At 36.9% G+C, this 27,937-nt stretch overlaps 1 protein-coding gene across 3 annotated transcripts in view; it reads left to right on the forward strand.

Annotated features, from left to right (window-relative positions):
- The window catches only part of LOC131029530 (prolyl 4-hydroxylase 1), a 213,778-nt gene that overhangs the window by 35,456 nt on the left and 150,385 nt on the right, over positions 1 to 27,937 (forward strand). For 2 of the 3 annotated variants that reach the window (XR_009102788.2, XM_057960036.2), the window contains exons 2-3: positions 21,086 to 21,133; positions 27,720 to 27,788. Coding sequence is in view for 2 of the 3 variants with exons in the window: in XM_057960036.2 (XP_057816019.1) it covers positions 21,086 to 21,133; positions 27,720 to 27,788 (117 nt within the window). In the remaining variant the exon portion in view is untranslated. The remainder of the gene's footprint in view (positions 1 to 21,085; positions 21,134 to 27,719; positions 27,789 to 27,937) is intronic. The other variant, XM_057960037.2, reaches the window with a different exon arrangement.

Genomic DNA, 27,937 nt, shown 5'->3' on the forward strand with positions numbered 1-27,937 from the left:
ATAAATATACCTTTGTTTAGCTGAGATATTGGCAAACCAAGAAAATAGGACAGCTCTCCTGACATAGACATTTCAAATTCTGATTGCATTTGATCAACAAAGTCTTTGCACAAACTATCTTTCTTCCCAACAAAGATAATATCATCTACAACTATAATCATGAGATTACCTTCAGCTTTAATGTATAAGTTGTTGTTAGCACATCCCTTTTTGAAGCCTTGCTGATGTAGGTACTTGTCTAGCCTAGAATACCATGCTCTAGGAGCTTGTTTTAAACCATATGGTGCTTTCCTTAATCTGTAAATGAAGTCTCCTTTCTCAGATGACTGAAACCCTTCAAGCTGTTCAATGTATACTTCTTCCTCAAGGTTGCCATTTAGGAATGCATATTTTACATTCATTTGGTATACTTTATAACCCTTGTAAGTTGAGAATGCTAAGAACATCCTAATGGCTTCAAGTCTGGCAACAAAGGCAAATGTTTCTTCAAAGTCTATGCCCTCTACTTGTGAGTATCTTTTGCACACAACTGTAGCTTTGTTTCTAATCACCTTGCCATCTTCATTTACTCTATTCCTATAGACCCACTTTGTGCAATAACATTTTTATCAGCTGGCCTTGGTACCAAATCCCAAGTTTTGTTCTTCTCTATCTGCTGTAATTCTTCTGGCATTGCCTTTATCCAATCTTTACTCTTGCTGGCTTCATTGTAGTTCTTTGGTTCCATTTCAGTCAATAGACAAAAATTTGCTTGTTCGTTGTCCCTTGCATGTTTTCTCCTTGTTTGTACACCCTCATCCTTATTACATATGTTCTGATCTTCAGGATGATTCTTCCGCAAATACTTATTTGGGGACTTTTTAGTGACTTCTTCTTCATTTTCAGATTGTTCTTCATCTTCATAACATGGTTCTTCAATCTGATTCTCAACATTTAGCGTTGATTTTTGCAAGTCTTCATCAATCCTTACATTTACATTTGCAACAACTTTCTTGAGGCGTTTGTTGAAACATTTGTTTGCCTTGCTGTGAGTTGAGTAGCCCAAGAATATGCCTTCATCATACTTTGCATCAAAACTTCCTGGTCCATCCTCATCTCTTCTAATAAAACACACACTTCCAAAAAATTTGAAGTACTTGACAGAGGGTTTCTTACCAAACCACAACTCATATGGTGTTATCTTGCTATTCACTCTTAGTTGAGCCCTATTAAGAGTGTAGACAGTTGTATGGACAGCCTCCTCCCAATAGACATTAGACAGATTTGATTCATTTAGCAGTGTCCTTGCCATTTCTTTGATTGTCTTGTTCTTTCTCTCCATTACACCATTCCGTTGAGGTGCTCTAACAGCAGAGTATTGTCTTTTGATCCCATGTAGTTCACAGTATTCTTCAAACTCATTTGAGGTGAATTCTCCTTAGTTTGATCTCAAGCATTTTACCTTGAATCCGCTCTTTCTCAACCATTTTTCTAAAAATCTTGAACCTATCAAATGCTTGTGACTTTCTTGTAAGAAAGTTACCCAAGTCATCCTTGAGTAATCATCTATTAACAACATGCAATACTTTTCACCATTTAGAGCTCTTGTCCTAGTAGGACCACATAAATCTGTGTGTACTAGTTCCAATGGTCTTGTGGTTGAGTATTCCTTTGTCTTGAAGCTTACCCTAGTTTGCTTGCCTTTTTGACACTCATTACAAATTGTGTATGCTGGTTTAGTAATCTTAGGCAAGTGTCTCACATATCTCAAAGAACTCACTTTGACAAGATTGTCAAAATTTATGTGGCCTAACCCTCTATGCCATAACTAGCTTTCATCCACCTACCCCATCATACATTGTGACCCATGGCACTCTTTCAGATTGAACACATTTCCATCAGTCCTTTTACCTTCAGCCACAAGCTTTCCACCCTTTTCTTTTATGATTTGACAACCCCTAGAATCAAATGTGAACTTGTAGCCGCTGTCACACATTTGACTAATGGTAAGCAATTTGTGTTTTAGTCCTTCCACATAGTAACATCGTGTGTGAGCAGCTTTCCATCTATGCTTAAAGTTCCTGTGCCTTTTATCTTGATGGAGGAGTTGTCACCAAACCTTACTGAACCACCATTCCAATCTAAAAGTTTTGTAAACTCATTTTTGTTTTCTGTCATATGATTTGAGCATCCACTGTCAATCACCCAAAGATTTTTTCTTTTTGGCATGAAGTGCTATTTGTACTAACAAGTTTGACTCTTTCTTCTCTGTCTTTTTCTTTCCAAACTTGTTTGATCTCCTCCTTTTTTGTTGCAACTTTTGATTCAGATTTGTCCAAAGGAGTAGTATTTGTTTTCTTTGCTTGTTTGACAACATTTGTTTTACAATGTTTTGCAATGTGGCCAAAATTGTTGCAATTGTAGCACATTATGTTCTCATTGAAAAAGGGAGTGGAGGAGTTTCTACTGGATTGATTTTTTCTTCCTCTACACTTAGAACTTTTATGACTTGACATATTGCAGTTGTAACAAACTGTGTCCATATTTCTTAAGCGAGCAAAAAGATTTTTGCTAATTCTAGTGTCCCCTTTTTGGGACATTAGAAGTCTACTAAATAATTTAAATTTAAGTTGTCAAATTATGTTATATTTAATGACAACTTAATTTAATTATTCAATAAAGTAATAAAATGACTTTAATGGAGCTTAGTGAAAGTTAATAAAGTCATTATAAAGGGGTTAATAAGAGACATAGGAAAAGAATTCCAAGAGATAGGTAGAGGATATGCGAAGAGTCACAAGAGATGTGCTCTTTAAGATCATGGAGAGACTCATTTTGTAGGCTTGGTTTATGCTTTGTTATTTTTCTCTCTTAGAGAAATTTGGGAAGCTTTGGCTTTCATTTGGTTTGAGGACGGAAACCCTCAAGCTAGGAGGCAATGGACAAAAACCCATTGTTTGTTGGAAATATCACTCAGGTGTCTCTTTTGTGCACAAAATTCATATTGCTGGTTATCCAATCCGACTGTAAGTTCTGTGGCTACGATTGGATATTTTCTGTTGTTAATCATCTGAAGTTTCAAAGGCAATATCCATATGTAATTTTCAGACCTATCTTTGTTCTAAACTGTTATTGTATGATTTACATTGGAAACTATTGCAAGTTATTGAATGAATAGAAATTAGTTGCATGCAAATTGTTTGTTAAATTTTCTGTGGATCGTCTGGTTAAAATCTGGAGCAAATATCCATAAGGGAATATTTCAGTGGTATCAGAGCTGGTTTTCTTGCCAACCTGTGAGGTCTCATGAGTGATAGAGGAGACAAATTTGCAGAAAGCTAATTAATAGATTCAGTAGTGTATCTACATGGAGATTTTCTATTTTCAGATTTGAGGAATGAGAACTTTTTTATGCTTTTGTTGGAGTGGAGAATTAATATTGTGGATTTGTGACATCTTTATTTCGATTATTATTGTAAGCCGTAAGATTGATTATTTGGCTGCAGTCTAATGTCAAATATTCTCATATAATGGTTGTAACTTGTCTTTGTGATTGAGAATGTTTGTGAAGTTGGGGCTCTAATATATCTTGTGGGTGACTCTAATTTACCTAATGTTTGGCACTACATATTATTCAAGCCATCATCATATCAAGGAGTATGAACTTTAAAGGAGTCGGCAATATATATTAATAATCACAGGGTGTATCTTCAACACAACTACAGAATGGTGTGAGTGTATCTTTAGATGAATGGCTACTTTATTTGGAATAAAAACTTATTTTAGTTTTATCTCCTTTGTCTTTGTCATCTATCCTCTTGTTTCTATCATCTCTTCTTCTATTGCTTTCTTCTCTATAATGACATCTAGTTGCAAAACGTCCAATCCTTCCACAATTGAAACATTTACATTTTAGAGGTAACTTACGTTTGTATTTTCTGGTACCCTTCTTTAGTTTTCTCACAAAGTTTGCTTTTGCTTCATCAAGGTTGTCATCTAGGTCAGCATCATCTTCCACTTTCTTACTTGCTTTGAATGCATCTTTCTTCTTTGTTTTATTCGGTTCAACATCTCTCATCTCAAAGGTAGAAAGGGTTTCATAGAGTTAATCTTTTGTTTAAGTATCTGTTGTGACCTTTTCACACATCACCCCATTGCTAACGGGGACCCCCTCTTTTCTTGCTTTATGCGTTGTTAGGTTAGGGTTTTGGCTGCTTAGTGGGCAATTTTGTGTTTCTCGTGCCCGAGTCTTGGAGTTTTAATCATGCCTAGTGCTGTTTAGGGTTTTTGAAGTTGTAGGATCAAGCGCGTAAAATTGAGATTTTTAAGGATCCTAGTTTTGTCTAAGTGTTGACCTTTTGGAGCGTTAATGTGTTTTTTAAAATGTCCTCATCGGTGATTTTAAATGCTAAGGTGTTTTCAAACCTTTTGGAGTTGTTTTCTCGCTCCTAGAGAATTATTCAAGTTGATTTCGCACTTTGTCCCGATAGATTTCTTTATGTTACGCTCCGATTTTTGATAAATTTGCCCAAGTCCAGTTGAGTTTATTAGGTTTTGAAGTTTCTAAGTGATTTTGAGTGGAAAATCATCATTTTCCGGATGAAAATCTATATTCTAAGGGTTAAAAGGTCGAAATTCCATACTAGAGGTGTTTTTCCCCTCATATTCCTGACTACCCATGGTTTTCCCCTATAAGAATCCAAACTGGACATGGATTTTAGGTCCCTTGAAATCCATACTTGCTCCATTTTTCCACCACTGTGAATCTATACTAGGGTTGTTTTTCCCCTGGAAGCATCAAAATTTGACCAAGTGTCAGGATTTGTCCTGACTACCCACGTTAGGGAAGTATGGATAGGATTGCGGATGACATTCCACACCTCAGTCGATTTTCCACCAGGTCTTTTGTGACAAGTTTTGAGGATTTTTGTGTAGACTCTTAGTCTAGACTCAAGGCGATTTTCCACTGAGAGAATTTTTAATGATTTAGAGTCCGGATTTTCATCCAGACTGGGGTTGTTTTTCCACCAAAGGGGTATTTTTGTGTGATCACTTAATTTTAAGTGGAATTTTTCATTCCACACTTAGATCGATTTTCCCCTAGCTCCATTTTTATGCACGTTTGGTAATTTTGAGTCTGGATTTTTTATCCCTACTGGGATCGATTTTCCCCTAAGGGGATATTTGATGATTTTAAGTGATTTTTGTGAGGATTTTTTAATCCTTACTAAGATCAATTTTCCCCAATTGGCCCATTTTGGATTTAAATTGAAATATTATAATAAAGTGAGCCTTGTTTTAATTGTTTTTCAATAAAGCAAGGATTATTTAAAAATAAAAAAAACAATTAAATGATTTGCAATAAGCATTTAATGTTATCGACTTTCTAGAAGCAAATCAGTTTTACCCAAGCAAGTATAAGAACAAGTGTTTTATCCCACATTGCTTGTGTGGTAAAGTTGGTGATGAAAGCAAGTTTAAAGGGAGGAGTCCCACATTATTTTATTATTGAGTTTGCCAAGTGTGTCTGTGCAAGGGTGATTTTGGAGCAAGTGTTCAAGTAAAGTGATTGATTGAAGACTCTTCTTGCTGCATTTTTTCCCCATTGCCATTCCATTTTCTAGTAGGGCAACATGTTTCGTGGCTGCCATTGTTGATTGAGTGCCACGATTTTTAGTGAAGATAGCAATTTTTGTGTTTGGAGCTTCTACCTCCAACTTGGACGATTTTTATTGATGCCGCCATCCTTGCTTGCTATTCTAAGACCTAAGTTGGCAGATTTGAATGCCATTGATGACATTTTCAGACTTGTGTGAGGTGACGCCATAGCTGGAAAATTTCGATTTTGGTTTGATGCCATATTTTGGTGGATCCCTTCATGCTTGGTGGCTGCCTTTGTTCCTACTTGCTGTGGTTACTGCAGATCTGAATTTTGATGCCATTGCTTCAGCTAGTTTGACCTCCATTGTTGGCTGATCATCAATTTTCAGACCTAACTTTTATTGCCCAACCAACCACAACTACAGCGATTTGCATTTGGAGACATTTTGAGGGCATTTTGAGATCATTTTCAGACCATTGGAGGGCTGTCTCAGGTCTGCAACTTTGTTATTGGCTGATTGTCCTCAGAAAACTTATCTTCTACCAGCCATACCTATGCTCCCGAGTTTGATTGTTTTCGTCATCAAGATTGATTTTTATCAAGTTTGTGCATATTTTAAATGATTGCAACTTGTTTTGAGAGGTTAATTTATTAGTTGCAGGTTGTCTTTAGATTTGTTGGCAGCCATTGTTGACTTTGGAAGGTGTCTTTAGACATAATTTTTGTGAAAACACGACCTTTCACACCTTTCCCTAGTCACCCTTGATCCGGTATACTCCTTTGCACAATAATTTACGTGAAATTTCTAAGTATAAGGATGTGTTAATTTCATGAAGGTTTCATACCCTAATCTTGTCACATTTTGTATTTAAAATTGTTAAGATCTACCTAGAGTGTGGAATAATTTCCTAATTTCATACCCTAATTAGCCTAAATCATTAAAGGTCAGGAATTCTATTAAGAATATTATATTTTTCCTAAGTTCTAACTTCAAGCTTCATACATGTGCAATGTCGAAGTCCGGATTTAAGGAAAGAAGAGAGCAACAAAAGATACTGGAAACTGGATTCTATCCAGATTCCAAGATGTCATCCAGATGGAAGGAGATTACGGATACAAACATGCATTTCCTGAGCCTGAACCTGATGCGACAACAGATGTTCGGGGTTGGAAATCAGATTCCTTCCCCAGCGTATGCAAACATTATGAAGAGTGGTATTTTTCAAGCCGTTGGATTCCCACAATCCATACAATGCAGTGAGCTTATCCTGGAGTGTGCACGATGTTACGATCCTCGCTCACAAACGATCAAGATTCCTAATGGTGTTGTCATTGCCTACGTTGCTGAGGATGCGATTGCTAAGGTGTTTGGAATCCCACGTGGAGCAGATATGAAGAATGCAACTAAGGATGAATATGAAGATCGATACATGAAGAAGATGGATGCGTGTAAGAATATAATAAACAAAGAGTGGATGATCGAGCCTAGGCTTCATCATTCTAAGGCTCCCAAGTCACTCATGTGCACAGACTTCAAAGAGGAATATAATGACTTAGTATTTCTGCTTAACAAAGTGACGGGGACGCCATAGGGTGCAATATACGATGGATGGATGTTCTACTTCATCCAGGATTGTCTTAGAGGGACGTTGATAAATTGGTCTAAAATCATAAGTGACAATCTGGACTTTCAGCTAAGGAATGTAGAGTGGTCCAAGTCATTCGCCATGACTTCCTTTATGGTATACCTACTTGCACAGTTTGTTACATACAAAGGATTGATATGCAGAGGTGAAGTCGGGAATGGGCAAGGACAATTCAGGAGTCATGAGTGCTATCCCCAACAGAACACGTATAGAATTGAAGACTATAAGAGAGTTATTGACGTATTCGCAATGTACATCACGCGGATGCTGCAAGGCGGAATCCACAGAAGGTTGTCCAAGGAGGCAACAAAGCTAATAAAGAAATATGGATTTTGGTATATTCAGTTTCCCACTTTCATGTACCTTTGGATTCATGGGTTTCAATCTGAACCCCACAGGCTTCTTAGGTATCCTTCCACAAAATGATCTTGTTGGAAGTGGTGAGACAACTTCTAGAGTTTGATTTCGTTCAAAGAGAGAAGCATAGGACAGACATGACATTCCCTGTTTCAGTTGGGAAGATGTTGGAGGTTTGCTAGTTTGCCTTAGCCGCCAACACTGTGAGTGAGGAGCTTGCTTTCTATCGATTTGCAACCTTCAAGAAAAGAGAAAGATTTGATCCAAATAAGAAATTTGGAAGGATCAGGGGAGAGAAGTTCATCCACAAGGTAGACAAAAGATTATTGGGCCAACCTGATGGACGAGCAGGCAGTGAAGAGACGAATGTGGTCCAGAATGTCAGTGGATTTCATGAGGAAGTGTGGACTTTTCCTCATTCTTGATCAAGTGTTAGATGACATGGATCATGCACATCCACAATATGAAAATGAAATGAAGAAGGCAATCTTATTGCCTAATTGGTCAGAATCAAAAGAGATTGATTTGAATGTATTGATGAGAGAGGTCTTAAGTTTCTCCCGTATATGGGTGGATATTTAGATTAATAAGTTAGTTGATATGGGTGTTTCCTTCACTTATGAAAAGATGAAGCCGAAAGAATCTACTTTTGAAGATGATTAGAGGACTATCAGTGATGTCACGATTCATGCAGATGAAGAGAGTCAAGCTCCCAATAGAAGGAAAAACACGCTAGGAGGAATCAAGGCCAGAGGGAAGAAGATTGAGGAGGTCAAGAAGAAGAAACAAAAGAGTATCATTCCTTCACCACCTCTCAGTGTCTCATCAATTAAGGAAATTGAAATAACATAACAGAATAAGGAGACCCAATAATGTTCCAACACAGTGATACTACCAGAGAATATTCAGGAGTTACATGCCATAGTGACATCTGCTCCACCAAATGAGAATGATGATCGAACGAGATCCCCTAATGTCCTTTTGGAGGTAAGTTTGGGAAATGAGATATATGATTTGACCAGGAGTAATCCTGATGATGATGATGATATCTCGACATTGAGAGGGCTTGATCGAGATGTGTCTCGATGATGGTATGGAAATATCCGCTATTCCTGATTGGTTGATGAAAAGTATGGAATAAAGTAAGAAAATGAGGTATAGCCTATTGATGACATTGATGACTACCTAGCTAGGGGCAATAAGGAAAAAGAACCCAAGAGAGCTGAGATTTTGTCGCACATAGCTAGAGATGAGACAGGAATGCAGATTGCGCTGGTGACTGTTTCTATTGGAGGTGTGACGATGGACATTGCTACTCCTATGGATTTCTAGATTACTTCAGTTGCCCTTGGCCGTACTACAAGAGGGCAAGAGTTTCAGGAGGTTGGTGATAACCTTAAGGCGATTAGCTCAAGGTTAGATAGAGAAATTGAAGAGAAGGAGAAGTACAAAGATTCACATCGACCATTGAGTTACCCACTCGTCAAAACCTGACATGTAGAAACCTTGGAATCATTTTAGTTGATCTTACCCTTAGCATCTGAGGTGATTTTGTTCAAGAGAGGGTAAATTACTTTGGTATTTTATTCTGAAATGTTATATTCAATCACTGGTCTCGTGAGGTCGCTCAAATCAAACCTCTCAGAATCTGACCAATTGACCAAGGCAAGGGGCTCATTTCTTAACTTATCAAAGTGAGGCTTCTCAAGCTCGGGATCATCTTCAAGCTGATCTGCTACTTGAAATACTTTTGTTACTCTAATCAAATTCAGAGGAAGTCTGGACCACAATCTCCTTCTGACTTCAAAACTATCAGGTGCAATCTTCGAGATCAGGTCTATGCTCGAATATCTCTCCATCAACCTTTTTCATCTGGTGAAAAGTGTCAAAATGCTTTCTGGCCTTATATTGGAAGAATGGGTACCAAGCAAGTTCCTTTTCAACACTAGCGGCGACCTGTGATGATGGACATGTCTCCAATCCATTTCCAATAGTGAGAGAAGATATTCCTGCCTTCTTTTGCTTCTCTTTTTGAACAATCATATAATTTTCATGTTGCGTAACAACTTCAAGCAATACTACCCTGTTGGTTGGATACATAAGTAACTTGTAAGGAGGTCCAGAGAATCCTTGAATTCTTAGATAAGTAAATCTAGGGTATTGTATCTACCAATGCCTGAGTCTGTTGATAAAATCTTTAGATTCTTGAGAGAGTCTTTGATGAAGACCACCTTGGAGCGTCCTTGTAATATGCATCAAGAATGCATCATTGACTCTCTTGAAGTGAAATTTTTCCTCCAAGTGTAGTTGTGGGACTGATTCTCCTTATCTCCCACTTCTCCTCTGAAGGTGAGTCTTCTATATCTGTAGGTTCGAGCAAGAGAGTACACCAAATAGGAACTCATGTAAAATATCTTGTTCTCCTCTAAGTTCTTTAGATGGTCATCAAGATTATTACTTATAATCTTTGCCCAATCAATCATCTTTGCTTCGGTAGTTATCTGGTTGATGAAGTAGTACATCCAAGGCTCAAATGGTGCGCCTTGTGGACTACCCATGACTCTGTTTAACAAAATTATCAGGTCTCCAATATCTTCCTTGAAATAGGCTCTCACAAGATCCTTGGGTAACTTGGAAGCACCCTTCCTTGGCTTTTCCAACCATTGATGGTTGATGTTGGCCTCATATTCTTCAATATTATCTTGATACAGCCGTGTTGCTTCCTCCTTGGTCACGTAAACACGGTGATGATATTCAGGGATGCGGAAAGCTTCCTTGATAGCAACATCACTAATGTTCGCCAAGACTCTCCCGTCAGGTGCTATGATCTCTCGGCTTATAGGATTATAGTGTTTAGAGCATTCTACGACCAACTCAGTATACTGCATCGCTGGAAGGAAACCAACAGCCTGCACGATTCCATTCCTCATCATCTTTCTGGCAGTTGTTGTAGGCATCAAGTTGTCTAGGCCATACATTCGCTTCTTGAATTCCCTCAGGTTGATATGTCCCAAGTTTGTGTCTCCGACCAGCTTTCACTTAGACCTCATCTTGGATTCCGGAGGGGAATCTTTATCCACTTGAAACTTCATCCTAGCTGTGAGATATCTGCAAAACAATCAAACGAATTTAAGTTAAATTCTATACTTTTAGGTGTAGTTTGTGAGTTTGGTGGCTAAGTAATCTGTGGTTTTCACTTTCTTTTCAAGACTTAGTCACAAAATGGGATTTTCCATAATTGATTATTCTGAAAATCTCTTGAAAATCACAATACTTGGGAAACTTAAGGTCTGATTTTGACTTCAAAATCAGAGCTTGGGAAAATTTAAGTCCAAGAATATTTCATTAAATCCATTCAAACTCTTTTGAAAAGCAGAAAATAAGAAAGAGAAGAATAGAAATCTGTTTCTTTTTTTTCCTTCTCTTTAGATCTTTGAAGAAAAATCAGGTTGAAACCTTAATATTCTGCTTATGAAATCAACTTTCACCTTCGAAGAATGAAGAAGAATGGGAAAATCAGAAGTTAATCACAGAAAATCAATGAGTTTATTCTCCAAACAGTCAAAACTCTTCAACAATCTGAGTTGAAAAATGGTTGATAACTCAGAAATATACTTGAAATCTTCTTCAAAACACTTCCAACCTGCAAAATTCCTTCAAAATTTACTCTCAACCTGCAGAAAACTTTTTAAATTCATTCTCAACTTGCTCAGAAAGTTCGAACTTTATGTGTAAAAATGAGAGAACGAATAAGGTATTTGTATAAGAGTTCGAATTTCATACATGGAAACACAAAGGATCTTCAAAATTTGTTTCTAATTTGCTATTCATTCATCGAACTTGGACGTTTAGTCTTTAATCTTTCAAAGAAAGTTTCCAAATTGGACCTTAGTGAATTGTCATCTCTTTGGCAAGTTCGATCTTTCAATTTTCAGTTCAAGATGAAAGTTTCTAAATCCATTTTCAGTCTTTGCATGTTTCTATTTTCATGCTTAGTTGCTTGGTCATCATTCTTAAACTCGAAATCTTATCTTGCAACTTCAAATGCAACTTTCTAATTCGATTTGCAGTCTCAAACTCGAACTGATCTGCAACATATCCTTCAAAGAAACTTTCTATTTTTGGCTCAAGTTCGAACTTTATGAAGATTGTGATGACATCGTTGAGGAATATTCTTTAATTTTCAAATTTTGGCAAGTATTTCCCTTGGGTGGACTTTGTTTGACTTGTTTCAACCTTCATCAAAGATAGGGCGGACTTTGAGAAAGTTGGGAACCTTTCCCAAGCTAGCATGGTGGACTTCTTGATGTTGTTTACCATCATATGCTGATGTAGGGCGGACTTTCTTAACATGGTGGCACCATCTCATACTCTTTAAGTTCTTAACCATAGGGCGGACTTTGTTGATTCTTTTCCCAAGTAGAGGAAGGCGGACTTCATTGATCACTGTGAGCTTTACTTGCAGCAGGGCGGACTTTGTCATCTTTGTGCACCTCAAAACCTTTCCATCTAGGGCAGACATTAGGGGAGTTAGGCACCTTCCACGTTCTACTTTCATTCCTCTTGGGTGGACTTTATCAACTTTGCACCATGTCTCATGATAGGGTGGGGTTGCTTGATGTTGTGCACCAAGAAGGCAGACTTTACAAACTTTAGGAACCACAGTCCTTGACCAAGGGCGAACTCTTTTACTTCCTTGCAACTCAACTCTCCACTCATGGCGGACTTTGTTCAACTTGTGCACTGTGTATATCTCTTCAAGACAGACTTTGCTTGATTTGGGCACCATCTTCCTATTGATCAAGGGTGAACTTTACTTGGCTTAGGCACCATCTTCATATTGATCAAGGGCGGACTTCATGGATTCCACAACCTTGACCAAGGGCGGACTTTTTTACTTCCTCGCACCTCAACTCTCCACTCATAGCGGACTTTGTTCAACTTGGGAACCTTGGAGGGCGGACTTCATTAAGTTTAGGCACCATCCATCAAGGTGGACTTCATCTCACTCAAGGCAAGGCTGACTTCATCCCACTCAAGGCAAGGTGGACTTCATCCCTTACTTGCACTTCAACTCATGGTAGGGCGGACGTGGTGAAGATCATGACCCACCTCACCTTTCCCAAGGCAGACTTGAACAAACTTTTGCACCAACATCAAGGCGGACTTCATGAAGATCAGGAACCACATGATCAAAAATTGAAATCTCCATAACTTGCGCAATTTTTACCGGATTGACTTGAAATTTGAAAACTATGCCTCAATCATTCATTGAATTTTTCGGGATTCCTAAAAGCTAGGAGATTGGCTTTTTGGTCAAAACTTGGATTTTAGGAGGAATTTGTCGATCATTTTGGTGTATCTCAGTGCAAACCCTAGATCCACTTTCTAAAAATAGAAAAAGCAAGCATCCCTGAAAGATAGGAAAAACATTCTAAAAATAGCTGCTTTGAGGATCATGCTCAAAATGCCAAAAATGAAATTTCCTAAAAAATAGGAAAAGGCAAAAAAAAAAAACTTTCCAAAAATAGAAAGTTGTCCAAATTAGCTCAAATCAATTGCGATCTTCATCCTTTGGGCTTTCTAGACACAATGATGACGTCTAGACTCTGTTCTAACCATGGCTTGCACACACTGACTCATAATGTTCAAAAACTCAGGCCGCTCAAAACTGACAAACTTGACAATACTAACGCAGGAAGGTCACAAGGCACTAACAAAAACCCTAGAAAACAAGAAAAAAGGAGGGTCCCCATTTGCAATGGGATGATCTGTGAAAAAGATCACAACAAGTAGTTTGTGCCATCAAACTTGGAAATCTTGTTAGATCCATCTTGCACCATCTCAGATCTGTCTCAAGCAATTAAGCTTCTTGTAGAGGAACTTGGCTCTGATGCCAATTGTTGAACACACCTTAGGACTGAGAGGTTGGGGGGGGGTGAATCAATCCGGACCATAAGCAACTTAAACTTTATTTTCCCAAATCATAGTCAACTTATCTTTAACCTTATCAACAACAATGAAAAATAGAACAATGAAACACAATGCACAAGTGAACACGAGATTTACGAGGAAAACCCAAACATGGAAAAACCACTGGGAGAGTCAACTCACAATATGTGAAATAATTACGACTTTGTTTTAGGCTCACTGCCAAGGGATCACACTACTCCTTAAAAGGACTTGTTTTAGGCTCACTGCCAAGGGAGCACACTACTCCTTAAAAGAACTTGCAGGCTTAGATGCACTATCCCAGGGCAAGATACAAAGGACTTATAGGCTGAAGCTTACTGCCTTAGGGCAAGATACAAAAAGGTTTGCAGGTTGAGACTCACTGCCTCAAGGCATGATACAAAGATTTGTTGGAAGATTCACTATATTTGAGCAAGGTACATGAACATATGAATTATAATATCAAAAGGTCTTCTCTAAACATGAAGCTGCCCTTGAACCACTTTTACAAGCAACCAATTCCACAACAATCACCACCACCACTTAGCTTCGCATCACCAACTCTACAAATGATATGATTATTAGGCACAGTCACACATAATCTGATCCACACACTCACAACCAACACGCTACATTCAAATACCACATCCATATTGATTTGATCTTCTATATATATCAACGTTCTCATCTCAAAACATCAATTAGGCTGGCCAAAATAGAGGACAAGCATAAGTCCTATCAAGTTGGCCACCAAACACAATTGTGGTGATTGCAGTCCAATGTAGGAGACGAGAGGACCTAATACATCATATTACATTTCTCTAAGCGGCCCCAAACATCATACATGCTGATGCACATACTCCAAGGTCGGCAATAAGGTAACGTGTAGATAAACCATGTAGCATATAACCAGTTGGCCCAGAAACATAACATCCAAATGAATTAACTCGATGCGGATCCCCACACACTAAGGTAGGATCAAAATACAACTTAACACACTCTCCAAAGTTGGAACATATCATTAAGATCATAGTACAAGTTGAAAAACAAACTCTGTCGGCCAAACCACAACAATTATTGAGAAAGACAACATCAGATACAATGCAACACTTGACTGATCATCCAACACCATGTGGAGCACATGAGGACATTCCTAGAACATCCAACATTATTCCCAAATACTTCTTTCTCAATGTCACATCAATACATGCTGACGCAACACAAACAAATACACAACACTTCATTACCAAGATGCAAGGAAACATAGTCTTGAATAGAAGATCAATAAAACCTCTTGTAGAGCACATCAATACCTGAAACTTACTGAGACAACGCACAAACATTAAAAGCATGTCCTCCAAGTCGTAACACTTGAAACATCAATGCGGAGAAATGTGGAGCATTTTTCATACCAATCAAATCCACTTCTAATAGACAGCCAGATTGTCAACAAACAACAATCACTACTCACTTCAGCAACAACACCAGGAACCTAAAAGGATAGCAGTGCAGTGTCCACAGAGCATAAACATTATGTTCAAATCTACAAAGACCATATCATCCAATGTGAAGGAATGTGGAACATTATTCCAGCCAAACTTAAAATACTCTTTCCTGCATATCATATCCCATCATACTGCAAGCTTTTTGGAAACAACATTTTCCTGAACAAGAGAGCCAAAGCCATGGATAAACATGCTGCACCTCATAGGATCACCCTAATTATTATGCTTCTAATCCAAATCCAAAGGATATCTTCATTATACCCTCTTTGTCAATAGACACATCAATATCATCATCACAATGTTGTGATATCCCCATACTCGCAGTCTGCAAACCAATTTTGTGAAGTCTCTAAAAGAGACAAAATTGAGATAATAAATCAAGGATCATACATGAAGAAGTTAATTTATATCGTTGTGGCCATAAAGTATATCGGAGAGGTCAATTGCCTTACCATAATTTTTCCAGTTCGATAAGTTGAGGAGTTGATTTAGCACGTTGACAAGGTAAGGGTAATCAATCAATCAAAAGCATCGGTTAGAACATTAGTGCATGGGAGACTCTACAGCAAAGGATGAAAGATCCCGGATAGATCTTTGCTGTTAACCTGCTGTAATTTTTTATTTTAATTTTGTTTTCCTGTTTATTTAAGTTTTTCTTATAGAACTAGACAGAAGTGCAGAAAGGGTTGTTTGTTTTTGTGTTTTTGATTGTTTTATAGCATAGGAAGGAATAGATAACAGCAAATATGAAGCAATACTGAAATAAATGAGGTATACAGCAAAAGTCAGAATTATTGCAAATCGTACCAGGCAGATTTGTCTGAATTACAAAGCCAAACAATGAATCCAATGTATTTCCCAAGCTCTCATACAAATTCGAAGTCAAACTGGAAGATGAAGAATGTTCTCCAACCCCACATACACTGGAAGTGAATACAAGCAATACCCTATACACCACGTGGTGTATTTGCTGCAAATGGCATTCCTCCAGCTGCAATGAACCACTTCTCCACTGGAAAGATGGTAGGCTACGCTGAAACCCTACTGAGAATTGATGCCTCTGTCCTTAATCACCACACACAATGCCTTATAAGTCCGGTGCCAAAGATTGCTGAGGGCTACGTCCCAGCCAATCCTAATCCTGGGGTTTGCGTCCCAGTCTAGAAATCGCTCTCCAGAGCAAATTCATACAAGTTGTCAAATATGCAAAAGATGATCATAGAATGAAGCTCCTATCCCCTTATAACCCCTCTCAATTGCAAATCGAACCCTAATTGTCTCCAAGTGGCGTGGTCTAGTGGAAATGTTATAATTTCTTATTTTAAAGTGGTCATGTTACTAGAAAATGACCTTTTTCCCCATAGACAGAAATCCGCTCACTGAATTGCCCTGAGACCAAAGAGAAAGATTTAAAGAATTTCAAGATCTTTCCAACGAGCTATCACACAATAGGATGCGCATCCAGATGAGGCCAAAAATCCCCTTATTACTCCAAAATGGCTAACAACTTAGCCTTATTTAATTATTAAATGCTAACTTAGGAAATATTAAAAATATAACCCAAATAGCCACAAAATGCCCAACTGACATTACAAACCCTAAAATCATCCTGTCACCTGTCTGTGACTGAAGTCGGAAATCAAGGATTCACTGGTAGTCTCATCCCTAAAATCTAGGGATGCTCCTAAAATTTAGGAAACAAGCCCAATCTCTCTGAAACTGAACCCAAAGAGGCATCTCATGGAGACCCAACCTTGGGCATGATCAAACCTCCTAAAAAGTAGGAACTGCCTCCTAAAAACAAGGAATGTCTCCCAACTGATCAATAACTGCTAGAACACCAAGTCTCCAACACTGAATAACCAAACCGGGTCTCTGTCCAACCCTATCAGCCTACAAGACCCCATAATAAGCTGACTCACATGTCTCTGCTAGACTGAGCTAGAGTGGGGACATGACAAAGGATACCTTTGATAGAGTCATCATAAGACACAAGGCATTGTATCTCATAGGTATTGCTACACCAGGAAAGATCGAAAGTGGTGAATGATATGGAGCAATCATCCTACGTGATTGCTAGGCGCTGTGACTGAATATGATGACATGGTGAAGAATCGTTCCCTTCCAGATACTTCTATCATCAAAGGCCAAACACCAAACACATTACCTCTGCATCAATAAAAGCAATATAAGATGAGTTTCGTTGAAGACTTCTTCCGGTATCAAATAGATAAGTCATAGGGAAAGGGACTACAATATGCCTGGAAGAGAAGCACAAATAGGAGAAGATAGTTAGGGTATTGAGAGTGGCGACACATATGCTAGTGCGTAGGTAGACCAATCCTATCAAACATAAGATGGAAATATATCAATACCTGATTATGATTAACATAATAAATTTAAGGCAAGTCTTGTTCATTTATTGGGCAAGTGGGGGATTACGTCCCTTACACCAAAGAGTCATGCCCAGACCATCATGTCCCATTATCTTAAGAGAGTCGTGGCTCCTCGTGAAGAATAAAGGGAGACCCTGCAAGGATGTGAGGGGATTACAAAAAGAGGAGAAGACTCAGCACACCACGATTGCTGCCTCAGTCCGCGTGTGCACTCTGTCAACACGTTAGGGGTTCTACTTCCTTATTCGGATCTTTATGGGATCACCGAAATGGATCATTTGATCCCATGCCAATAATATGGTGGTTTGTATATAGGGAAATATCAGAGACAACGGCAGTATGGCAAATGCAGATTGAAGTATGGCAAATGCAGATTGACGATATCAGAAACAACATCAGTAATCATTATTGCAATCATAAATCTTCATAACAGGGACAGACATATCACTATAAGTGATATCATTATATACTTTGCATAAAGACATATAAGGAGCGTTAGCCCTTGGAAAGAGGCTATTATAATTATTACAATAAAACAAGATAAGTTCTATCTTCCATACTATTCTTAAGATTATGAGTTTAAAGTTATAATAAAATATATCCAGTTTTGATAAGATAAAATTTATTAATGTATTACAATTCTTACTTTGAGTTAGAATTGTTGTTTCAGGACTAAATCAAGGTAAAACCCGAAAGGGGACGTTACAAATGTCATCATCCATCAACCAACCAGCAATACAACATGTTGGACTGAGTGTAGACATCAGACACCAAGAGAGGTGGACATCCACAACCCAAAGAAACTTCAACCATCAACCATTAACCATCTGTACTGTATGTTAGTGATAACATCTTCTACAACAATCAATGACAACACACAAACTATAGACATCAACGACAACACAACAACTAGCCATATTGCTAAACATCAGGTTGACATCAATGACAATGCATATTGCCAACATAATTTGGCTGGAGGAGAATTTAATGCAAAATTTAACATTTGGCCAGATCTTATTGTAAGGAAAAATAATTTTCTATAAATTTTGTTGGTGTGTGCATCCTGGGCTGCTAAAACAAACCCCACATGGCTCTACTGTATATGTTTTTATACATTATACAACCCTAATTTTGTGTATTTAAAAAAGTATTATCTGTTTTTTGATTGGGCTGTAAGGGATAGCAACCTGTTCCTTGATGATGCTGGGCGTTTACTAAATTTTTTTTTATGTCCCAGGGATACTTCCACTTTTTTGACAAATCAGGGATGTTTTGGGGATGTTTCCAACATGTCCCTGCATTGTTGGAACATTTCCATTTGGGGATGGGGTCAGGAAATGCGTCCCTGGGGTACATAGAACAACAGTGATGTCTGCAACTTCTCCACTTCAACTTGCGATTCATCTGTCAACTTTACAGACTTATGCAACCCTGATTTTTTTGGCAACAATTTATTTTATTTAGCAATAGTGTTGTTTGCTTCATTTTTTAATGTTTGAACTTTATAACTTTGTCATTTTTTATTTTCCAGCTCCAGTTCCACCAGTATCAGTGCTTTGTGTAATTTTTCATCCTTTCATTCTCCACTTCTCCATTTATTATTTTTTTCTTTACCAAATAAAAAAATCTTATGATATTGACATACTTATATCATGTATTCATCATTGAAATATCATTGACAAATGGAGTGTCCTGGATTTTCCTCAACACATTAGTAAAGCTGCCAATTTCTGTGATAAATCTGTTAACCTTTCCACAAAATCAGGCATTTCTTTTATATCTTCGTGGTGACTATACTTTCCATATTTAGTTACAGTTTTTAACCTCATAGCAGAATTAATAACATCGTCTACTAAGTTCTGTTGTGACTTATTTCTTGTGATCCATGGACAGGCGATGTTGGATTTAATCTTTCTCAAAAAAATCACAACCTACTGTTCAAATATTGCATGTTCAAAGTTTGGTATGTTCAGTTCAAAATATTTCTCTTGATCTTTATACTGAATATGTATGACTTCTTAAGTTTGGGATAGTCATACCTCCACGTCATCCTCCATTTTCCTGAGTTGTTAACAGCTTCATGGTATTTCCTTTGTTCTTTCACAATACAAATTTTATTATTAGCAGAAAATCCAACTGAACATGAATATGATTTCCTACCTGAGACATCCTTAAAATTATATCTGTTATTTGGATAGAAAATGGATATTTCTTAGTAAGCATTATCAATCTGCAGATATCCCTTTATAACCTCATCTACATTGTTTTTGGGTGCTATTATCATTGGTGATACCTATTCGCTTCTTGCTGCTTTGAATAATATTCCTACCTTCTGTTCATGTGCCTAAGCTGCCTGTCTTGGATCCATTCTTTAAGGTTTTCTCCTTGCGGGTATTGTGCCCTTTAAAAGGTCATTATGGTGCACATAACACTGTTTTGGGACTCCTTTCATATCCTTGTAAGTTCATCCAAAAGCTTATTTATGTTTTTCAGAACTATCCATGGCCACTCTTTTGATCTCGAATCTAGAAATATTCACATTGTAATTTATTTTTTTCCTCGTGCAATGCCCTTATTTATTTCTTGTATGGCTGGACCCACATAAGGGATACTTATTTCCTACAGGGAAATGTATGCAGGTTGCATACATAGTTCAGTATTTTTTGTTTGATATTTACTAAGGTATGGTGTATGATCGCTTTGTTCCACTGCCTCACTTTCATATAACACATACTACATAGCATGGGTCATTGTAAAATAGAGGACCAGGTCGGGTCTCTTGGAAGATGAAATCAAATTAGGATCAGGTTCTTTGTCGATTTCCACATAAGAATATGTCATTTTTGAGTCATTGCATTAGGGTCAAGCAGGTAAAAAGGGAGTCCAAAACAAAGCAAAAAAGTGCAAGGCATGCATTTTTCACCATTACAAAACTGTATACTTTTCTACAGGATCTGCAAAACAGCAAGCTCCTTTTTTGATTTCCTGCATGACTTATTGGCTGAGATGTGAACTGATTGCTGAGAACTGAGGCAAAGGATCTAATCAGACCTCCAATGGCAGACTCAGTTTAGCTGACATAGTAGAATAAGATGCTTGTGCTAGAACTTGGGTAATTACAATGGCAACTTATGCTTGCTGGTTAGCTTTTTGCCTACAAGTTGCTATACAAAGAATCAAATACTCTGACATCAGCCATAAATGTCAATGGAGTCAGTTTTTAAAGTGCTTTTTGTGGGGTATACAATGTTTTTGCTCTTGCTGTGAGAGGTCTTGTATTTTACCTACTCATATGTAGACCATGCTTTACTATATGACCCTGTAGAATCTGGGATCGAGGGAAACTTTTCATGTTAAAAGTGTGAGAATAGAGCTCTGATGTGGACTTTTCAACAAATGGATAGGAAAAATTCCCAAGACCATAAATCACATAATGATAAGATCTATTGAAATTTATCATGAATGTTCAAGAAATTGCAGTAGTTTTACTTTTAACTACATTTATTTTTCTCCCCTTATTTGTAGTGTAATTTTTGATGGATTGCTGTTATAAATAAAATTCTTTTGCTTGGAATAAATCTTAAAATAGGCTAAATATAATGAGTTAAACATGTTCTTAAGAAAATATACTTGGTGCTTTTGAAACAGGTGCATTATTTCAATTGGCATTCATTCGGCATTTGGAAGAGTCATCTGGTATTGCATAACCTTTCCTTGGAAATCATACTACTCTTAGGTGCTTTTGTTCCTAGAATATGATTATAAGGTTTTACTTTTTCTTGATGAACATTAGGGACATTTTTGCCAAGAGAACATGCAGCAATTTAGACTTTTGTGGCTTCGTCATTAATGCCATCATTTCTTGTAAAAGCAATTGAATTTCTTGGATCTTGGTTTGGATTGTGATTTACTTTGCATATTTCATGATTTGCAAACTTAGCTAAACATTTTCTTTTTGTAAAGTAAGATTTTTATTTATTAGAATATTTAATTATTATATAATTAGTATTTTAATGGTCATTAGAGTATTTTTGCTTTAATTAGTTTTCTATTTTTGGCTTCTATTTTTTAGGAGCGGTTGTTTGTTTTCTTATAAACATCACCATTTGTAATCGCCTATATAAATGGCTCTATAGTTGAATAAAGTTATTTGATTATTCGAGCAATAATTTTTCATGGTATTAGAGTGGCTGACGAGTTTGAAGAAATTTTTCGTGCCCTTCTACCTGGAAATAATTTTCCAGAATTTTTTTTTAAAAGATTTTTTTTTATGAAAAAAATCTTATTGTTGATTCAATTTCGCATGCTCAGGTTTTACATTTTTTTCAAAAACGAAGTTTTATTGCAGGGTTCATGGGTTTCGATTTTCAGTATTCGAGGGTTTTGAAGAATAGTTTTCGTTGGATTTTTTTTCTCGCATGAAGTTTTTTTAAATCGCAAAAATTTACTGGGTGATTTTTGCGTGCGTTTGAGTATTTTCGTAGCGGCGCGATTTTTTTTCTGGGTGCATGCTTGTATTTCACGGATTTTCGGCCATGGGTTTTTTGTCTGCTTCCTACTCGCGTTTTGGATTTCACGCGATTTTCTTAGTGCGACCTTCTACGCCAGACGACGGTGGTTTTTTATTCTGCGCAACTTTTTCACGAATTTCTGCCCACGTTTTTGCTATTTTCATTGGCCACGTAGCGATTTTTTTGGAACTTGTAAGTGGTTTGGGCGACTTTTTTGATTTTCGCAAATTTCACGTTTTTTATTTGCCCGCGATCTTCTACAAACAAAGTTCTTTTTTTCTGGTCTTTCACTCCTACGACTAGGGCTTTCAGCAGAACTTTTTGGGTGTTTTTCGAAAATTTCTGGGTTTTTATAAAAGTTTTCAGGGTGTTTCAGAAATTTCGGCGCCTTGGGTTTTGTGCCAGGCCTTTGCATCTATTTTCCAGATTTTTTGGAATTTGTACTAGCAGCCATTCAAGGTTTTTTTTGACTGATTTTTTACAGAACAATCAAATTTTTTAATTTGCAGTTTGACTTCGTTTTTCGTGCATAAGAAAACAGTAGGGATGGCATCATTGACGAATGTCATGTTGGAGAGTAGTCAGAAGTTCAACGACCAAAACTATAATACCTGGAAGCAGAGGATGCTTTCAATTTTTGAGTATCGTTACCTTTATTAGATTGTTTTGGGCAAGTATTCTTGTCCTAAATCACCAGGTGAAGACCAAGACAAACATGATGCGAAGAATCGAGAGGCTGTCATGCTTATCAAGTTATCCATCACAGATGATCAACTCCCTCAAGTGCCTTTAGGGAAAACAGCTAAAGAGATCTAGGATCTCTTGAAGGGTCTACATGAGACATCCGACAAGAGTCGTGCTTTTTGGAGAGAGGCTGTTCATACAACTGTTTATATTTACAACATAAGTTTGTTGAGAGCAAAGTATAACAAAACTCCCTATGGGCTATGGAAAGGTAAACCAACAACTGTAAAGTATTTTAAAATTTTTGGTAGCCCGTATTATATAAACAAAGATGATGATAATCTAGGTAAGTTTGATCCTAGATCCGATGAAGGTATTTTTTAAGGCTACTTGTCTAAAAGTAAAGCTTATAGGTGCTTTAGTAAAATGTTGCATAAGATTGTAGAAAGTGTCAATGTAAAGTTCATGAGCTTACTAACACTTGTGGTAGGAATGGAAATGGTGAAAGCAATGTTCAAAATGAGGAAACAGGAGGTGCTGTCCAACCTTCATCTTCACACACACAAACTGGAACAGCAAGTGGTAAAGCACAAAACAGGAGGAACATATACCTCTCCTTCTAGTTTGTAGTTTGGAACAGGAGGTACACATTTTGAGAATGAATCAGAAAGTGATCATGGTAAGACTATCTTTAAGATTCCTTCTAAGTTTGTGCAAAGAAATCACCTTGTTGATCAAATCTTACCTGAAAATAGAATTAGAGCTACTAGAAGATATGTCAATTATTTTGAAGATGAAGATGTTTCTTTGCTGTCTATGATTGAACCTAAGTGTTTTGAAGAAGCAGCTGAAGACAAGCATTGGATAGCTGCCATGAAGGAAGAACTTGATAAAATACAAAAAAGTGAGACATGGTAGCTTGTCCCTAGACCCAAGGATAAAAATGTGATAGACACAAAATGGGTCTTTAGGAACAAGTTAAATGAAGAAGGTCAAGTAGTGAGAAACAAAGCACAATTAGTCTGCAAAGGGTATGCTCAGGTGGAAGGTATAGATTATGGTGAAACTTTTGCTCTTGTTGCATGTCTCGAAGCAATTAGAACAGTCCTTGCTTTTGCTTCTTTCAAAGGCTTTAAAGTGTTTCAGATGGATTTAAAATCTGCTTTTGTGAATGGTAATTTAAGTGAGGATGTATATGTTGAACAACCTGATGGATTTGTTTTATCTGATAAACATGACTATGTATGCAAGCTAAAAAGGCACTGTATGGCCTTAAACAAGCTCCTCATGCTTGGTATGACAGGCTGGATAAGTATTTGCAGCAGCAAGGTTTTAGAAAAGGAATCGCGGACAACATCCTCTATGTGGAGGTAGAAGGTGAACATATGTTGATTGTAGTGGTTTATGTGGATGATCTAGTCTTTGGCAGTGATTGTGCAGGTATGTGTAAAGAACTTGCAGCTAACATGAAGAAAGAGTTTGAAATGTCTATCCTAGGAGAGTTGTCTTTTTTTTTGGGATTGAAAATACTTCAAACTGAAAAAGGTATCTTTATCTCCCAAACCAAGTATGTAAGGGAGATGCTGAAAAGGTTTAGAATGGAAGACTGCCATCTAGTAAATACACCTATGGTGACAGGGTGTAAGCTTAGTAAAGAGGATGGATCTCCTAGTGTAAAGAGAAAAATGTAATCGGTAAAAATTGGATTTTCAGAAACAAGCTAAATGAAAAAGGAGAGGTCATTCGGAATAAAGCATATTACAGGTCTAAGGTAGGCAGTTTGCTTTATGTTACAACTACTAGACTTGACATTATGTAGGCAGTTGGATATGTTGGAAGGTTTTAGGCTACACCTAAAGACACTCATGTGCAAGCAGTAAAGAGGATCTTTAAATATCATAAGGGTACAATGAATTTTGGTTTATGGTATCCTAAATGTCAAGATTTTAAACTAAAAACCTATATTGATGCAGATTGGGGAGGTTTAGTAGATGATAGAAAGAGCGTGAGTGGTCGTGCTTTCTTTCTTGGTGGCTGTCTTGTTTCTTGGTTAAGCAAAAAACAAGCTTCTATCTCTTTGTCTACAGCTAAAGCAGAGTACATTGTAGTTGTATCATGTTGTACACAGGTTATATGGATGAAATACACATTGTAGGACTTTAAGGTTAAGTATGTTTGCCCTATTTCTATTTTTTGTGATAATACAAGTGCTATCAATATTTTGAAAAATCCAGTTATGCACTCGAGAACTAAACATATTCCAATCAAATATCATTTTTTAAGAGAGCAAGTTTCTAATCAGGTTGTTAAGTTGGAATATGTGTCTTCTAAAGAGCAGATTGTAGATGTGTTTACTAAACCTCTACCAAAGGAGACTTTTAGTTGTTGAGACAGAAGCTAGGAGTAATTTCACTTTCTAAGTCGCCATTTGGACTCAGGGGGAGTATTCACTGTAATACTTTATGCACCATTTTCAGTCATTGATGTCAAAGGGGGAGCAGAGAGCCAGGGGGAGCAGCATTGTTTCAGTTATTTCAGGATGGGTTGCCTTTAAGGACAAAGGGGTTGTTTTTTAGTCAATGGTTGTATTTATGAGCTTTAGGATTTTTGACGCAATTTGCTTGTTGTCTTTCCATTCGAAGAGTTTTCTTGGTTATGAGAATGATGTCTGGTTTTCGGTCAGCTGTTCTTTCATCTCAACACGCGTTCTTCATCGAACTGCTGCTAATATGTGCTGCTATCAGTTCGTAGTTGTTTGAAGATGTTTTTAAATGCAACAAATGGCAATTTTTTATTTATTTTTAAAAGCATGCCTAGTTATTTTACTAGTTTGGCGTGTTATGCTTAACAATGGTATGCGTTTCTGAGTGTATGACAGATGCTAATCTCTGTGTTGGGCCTTCCAAGCAATCGTTGCCAAGTGAAATTACAGGTTTCTGAGGTTCTGTTTTGAGCCTTTTTTTTCAACAGTTTTTCAGAACTCGAAGGCATCAGTTTTATTCCGTTCAGTCTGTACGTTGCTTCTCTTTTAAAAACGTATGGGGCTGTATAATGAGTAGTATGTTTTTTAAGATGTCAGGGCTTTGTATCTGTTTTTGTATGGTAAGGATACAGGTGTTTGATTCTCCTCTATGCTGAGTTAAGTTGCTGTATTTTTAAAAAATACATTTCATTGTTGAGTAGTTTTAAAAAATACGATGCATTTTTTTGAAAAAATTCTTAAAAAAAAAGAAATGGTGTTACTATCTATCAGATGATGATATCGAATTTCATATAGACTCTTTGAAAAAACTCTTTTGAGTCAGTTGGGTTGATATATGACCGTGAATTAAAAAATACAATCTGATGTATTGTTTGGAGTGCTGCACGATATCATTATGAGCTGAATAATAACAGTTTTCTTTCATGGAGGTTTAGTGTTAAATTTTTGATTACTCTTTGCATGGCATATAGCTATAGCAGCTGATAGTTAGTCGAGGGGATTAAAAAAAACCGATGGAAAATATGCAATTGAAGGTGTGCGATGGTGATGTGTGCGTGAAGTAAAAGATGATATTCTGATTTAAAATAGCAGGCTATGTATCAATGAATTTCATTCCTCTTGTGAATGTGTGTGCAGTTAGCGGGATATATATCAAAGAATTTCATTCCTCTTGTGAATGTGTGTGCAGCTATGAAAAGGAATAGCGAAGTGTGTATTGAGCTGAAGATTTGGAACCAGATAGTATTTTGAATGTGTTGTATCAAAATGATGAAAGGTGCTTTGTTGATGTTGGGAGTCTAGTTACATTATGGACAGTTGCAAAATTCCAGTGTAATGTAGCTTTCTGTTAGTATACACAGGTTAATGGTCTTTGTTAGAAGTGTGCAGAAGCATAATATCAATCAGTATGACAGTGTATTGGATCATGAGAGTTTTTACTTATGTCTAAGTAAAACATAGAGTATGCATATTCTTTCATCTTCTTGTTCTTGTACTTTGTGTTAAGTTTGAGTTGGTGCTTACCATTTTAGAGGTTGGAGCCTCTGTTGTATTCAGTTGGTGCTGTGAGGAAAGCTGGAGCTCTCTGTTTCATTGTTATGTAATCTGGGTTGGTGCCCTTAAAGATAAAAGAGATTTGATTATTACGTGGTTTTTTACCCTAAAGGTTTTTCCATGGGAAATTTTGTGTCACTGTTTTGAGCCTTTCTTGTTGGATTCTTGTTTGAGTTGTTGAATTGAAATACTGATTCGCCCCCTCCCCCTCTCAGTATTTGCAATAATTTGTTTCAAACCTCAATTTATCCCCTTAATTTCTTGTTCTAAACATGGGTAGCCTCATTTCAAACCTATCATAAGTAAATGGAGATATTGGCATCCTCAACTGAACACTGCCATGAGTTAATGGGGACATCAGCCGACCTTGATTGAGTACCATAATCATTTATTAGGGACATTAACAATTTCAACTGAAACCTTAATCTGCTTAAGTACTTGTAAACAGTATTTGCGACAATAATTTATTTATGGTAGTGCAATTCACTATGATCCTTTTAATTTCAACAGTTAATATTCATTATCAAGTGCAATGAATTCATTGAGAGAGTCAAAGTTTTTCATATGGTACTAATTTTGAACCTTTCTTTGTCAAACATTAATTTGACCAGTCAATAGCAAGGATTTTTGGTTAAACTTCGTTGCTTGGATTGTATTTTAGGGTCGAAATATGCTTATTACATGGTGAGCTGCATAAACAAGTTAAAGCACATTACTGTTTGGTACATGATTAGTTGATCTCGCTGTTGTTTTATTGGTAAAAATAAAACTGAAAGGAAAAATATGAATGTAGCTTAAACAATAAGGTTTTGATAAAAATATTCCACTAGATAAATTGAATTTTTTTAATTGGATGATCTTTTTTGAACTACTTAAAAAATATTGAACATAAAACTAAAGGTTTCTTGATTTAGGGATATAGAATCATGAATCTACCCATACAGAAAAGAAGGCATGTTATTAATGATGCTCTAATGACCAAAAAGAAAAAATTCTATGACTTCGCACCTTTTTTCATTATAACTAGAAATGTTGTTGATGTGTTTTACAGAGTCAGGTTTCCCCTTATACAGAAGAAAGGTACATGAAAGTCAAGAAAGATATCTCTACCTACCCACAGGTTTGACAAGCATGTCATTCTTTAACTTTTAATTCTTACAAATGCTTTTTCGAAAGATATTTGTTTTTTTTCGCTTCATGTAAAATCATACACCTATAAGTTGACAGTTTTAGTTATGAATAATGACTAATAGAAATTATCAATTGTCT

The sequence above is a fragment of the Cryptomeria japonica genome, chromosome 5 (assembly GCF_030272615.1).
Source record: "Cryptomeria japonica chromosome 5, Sugi_1.0, whole genome shotgun sequence".
Classification (NCBI taxonomy): domain Eukaryota; kingdom Viridiplantae; phylum Streptophyta; class Pinopsida; order Cupressales; family Cupressaceae; genus Cryptomeria; species Cryptomeria japonica.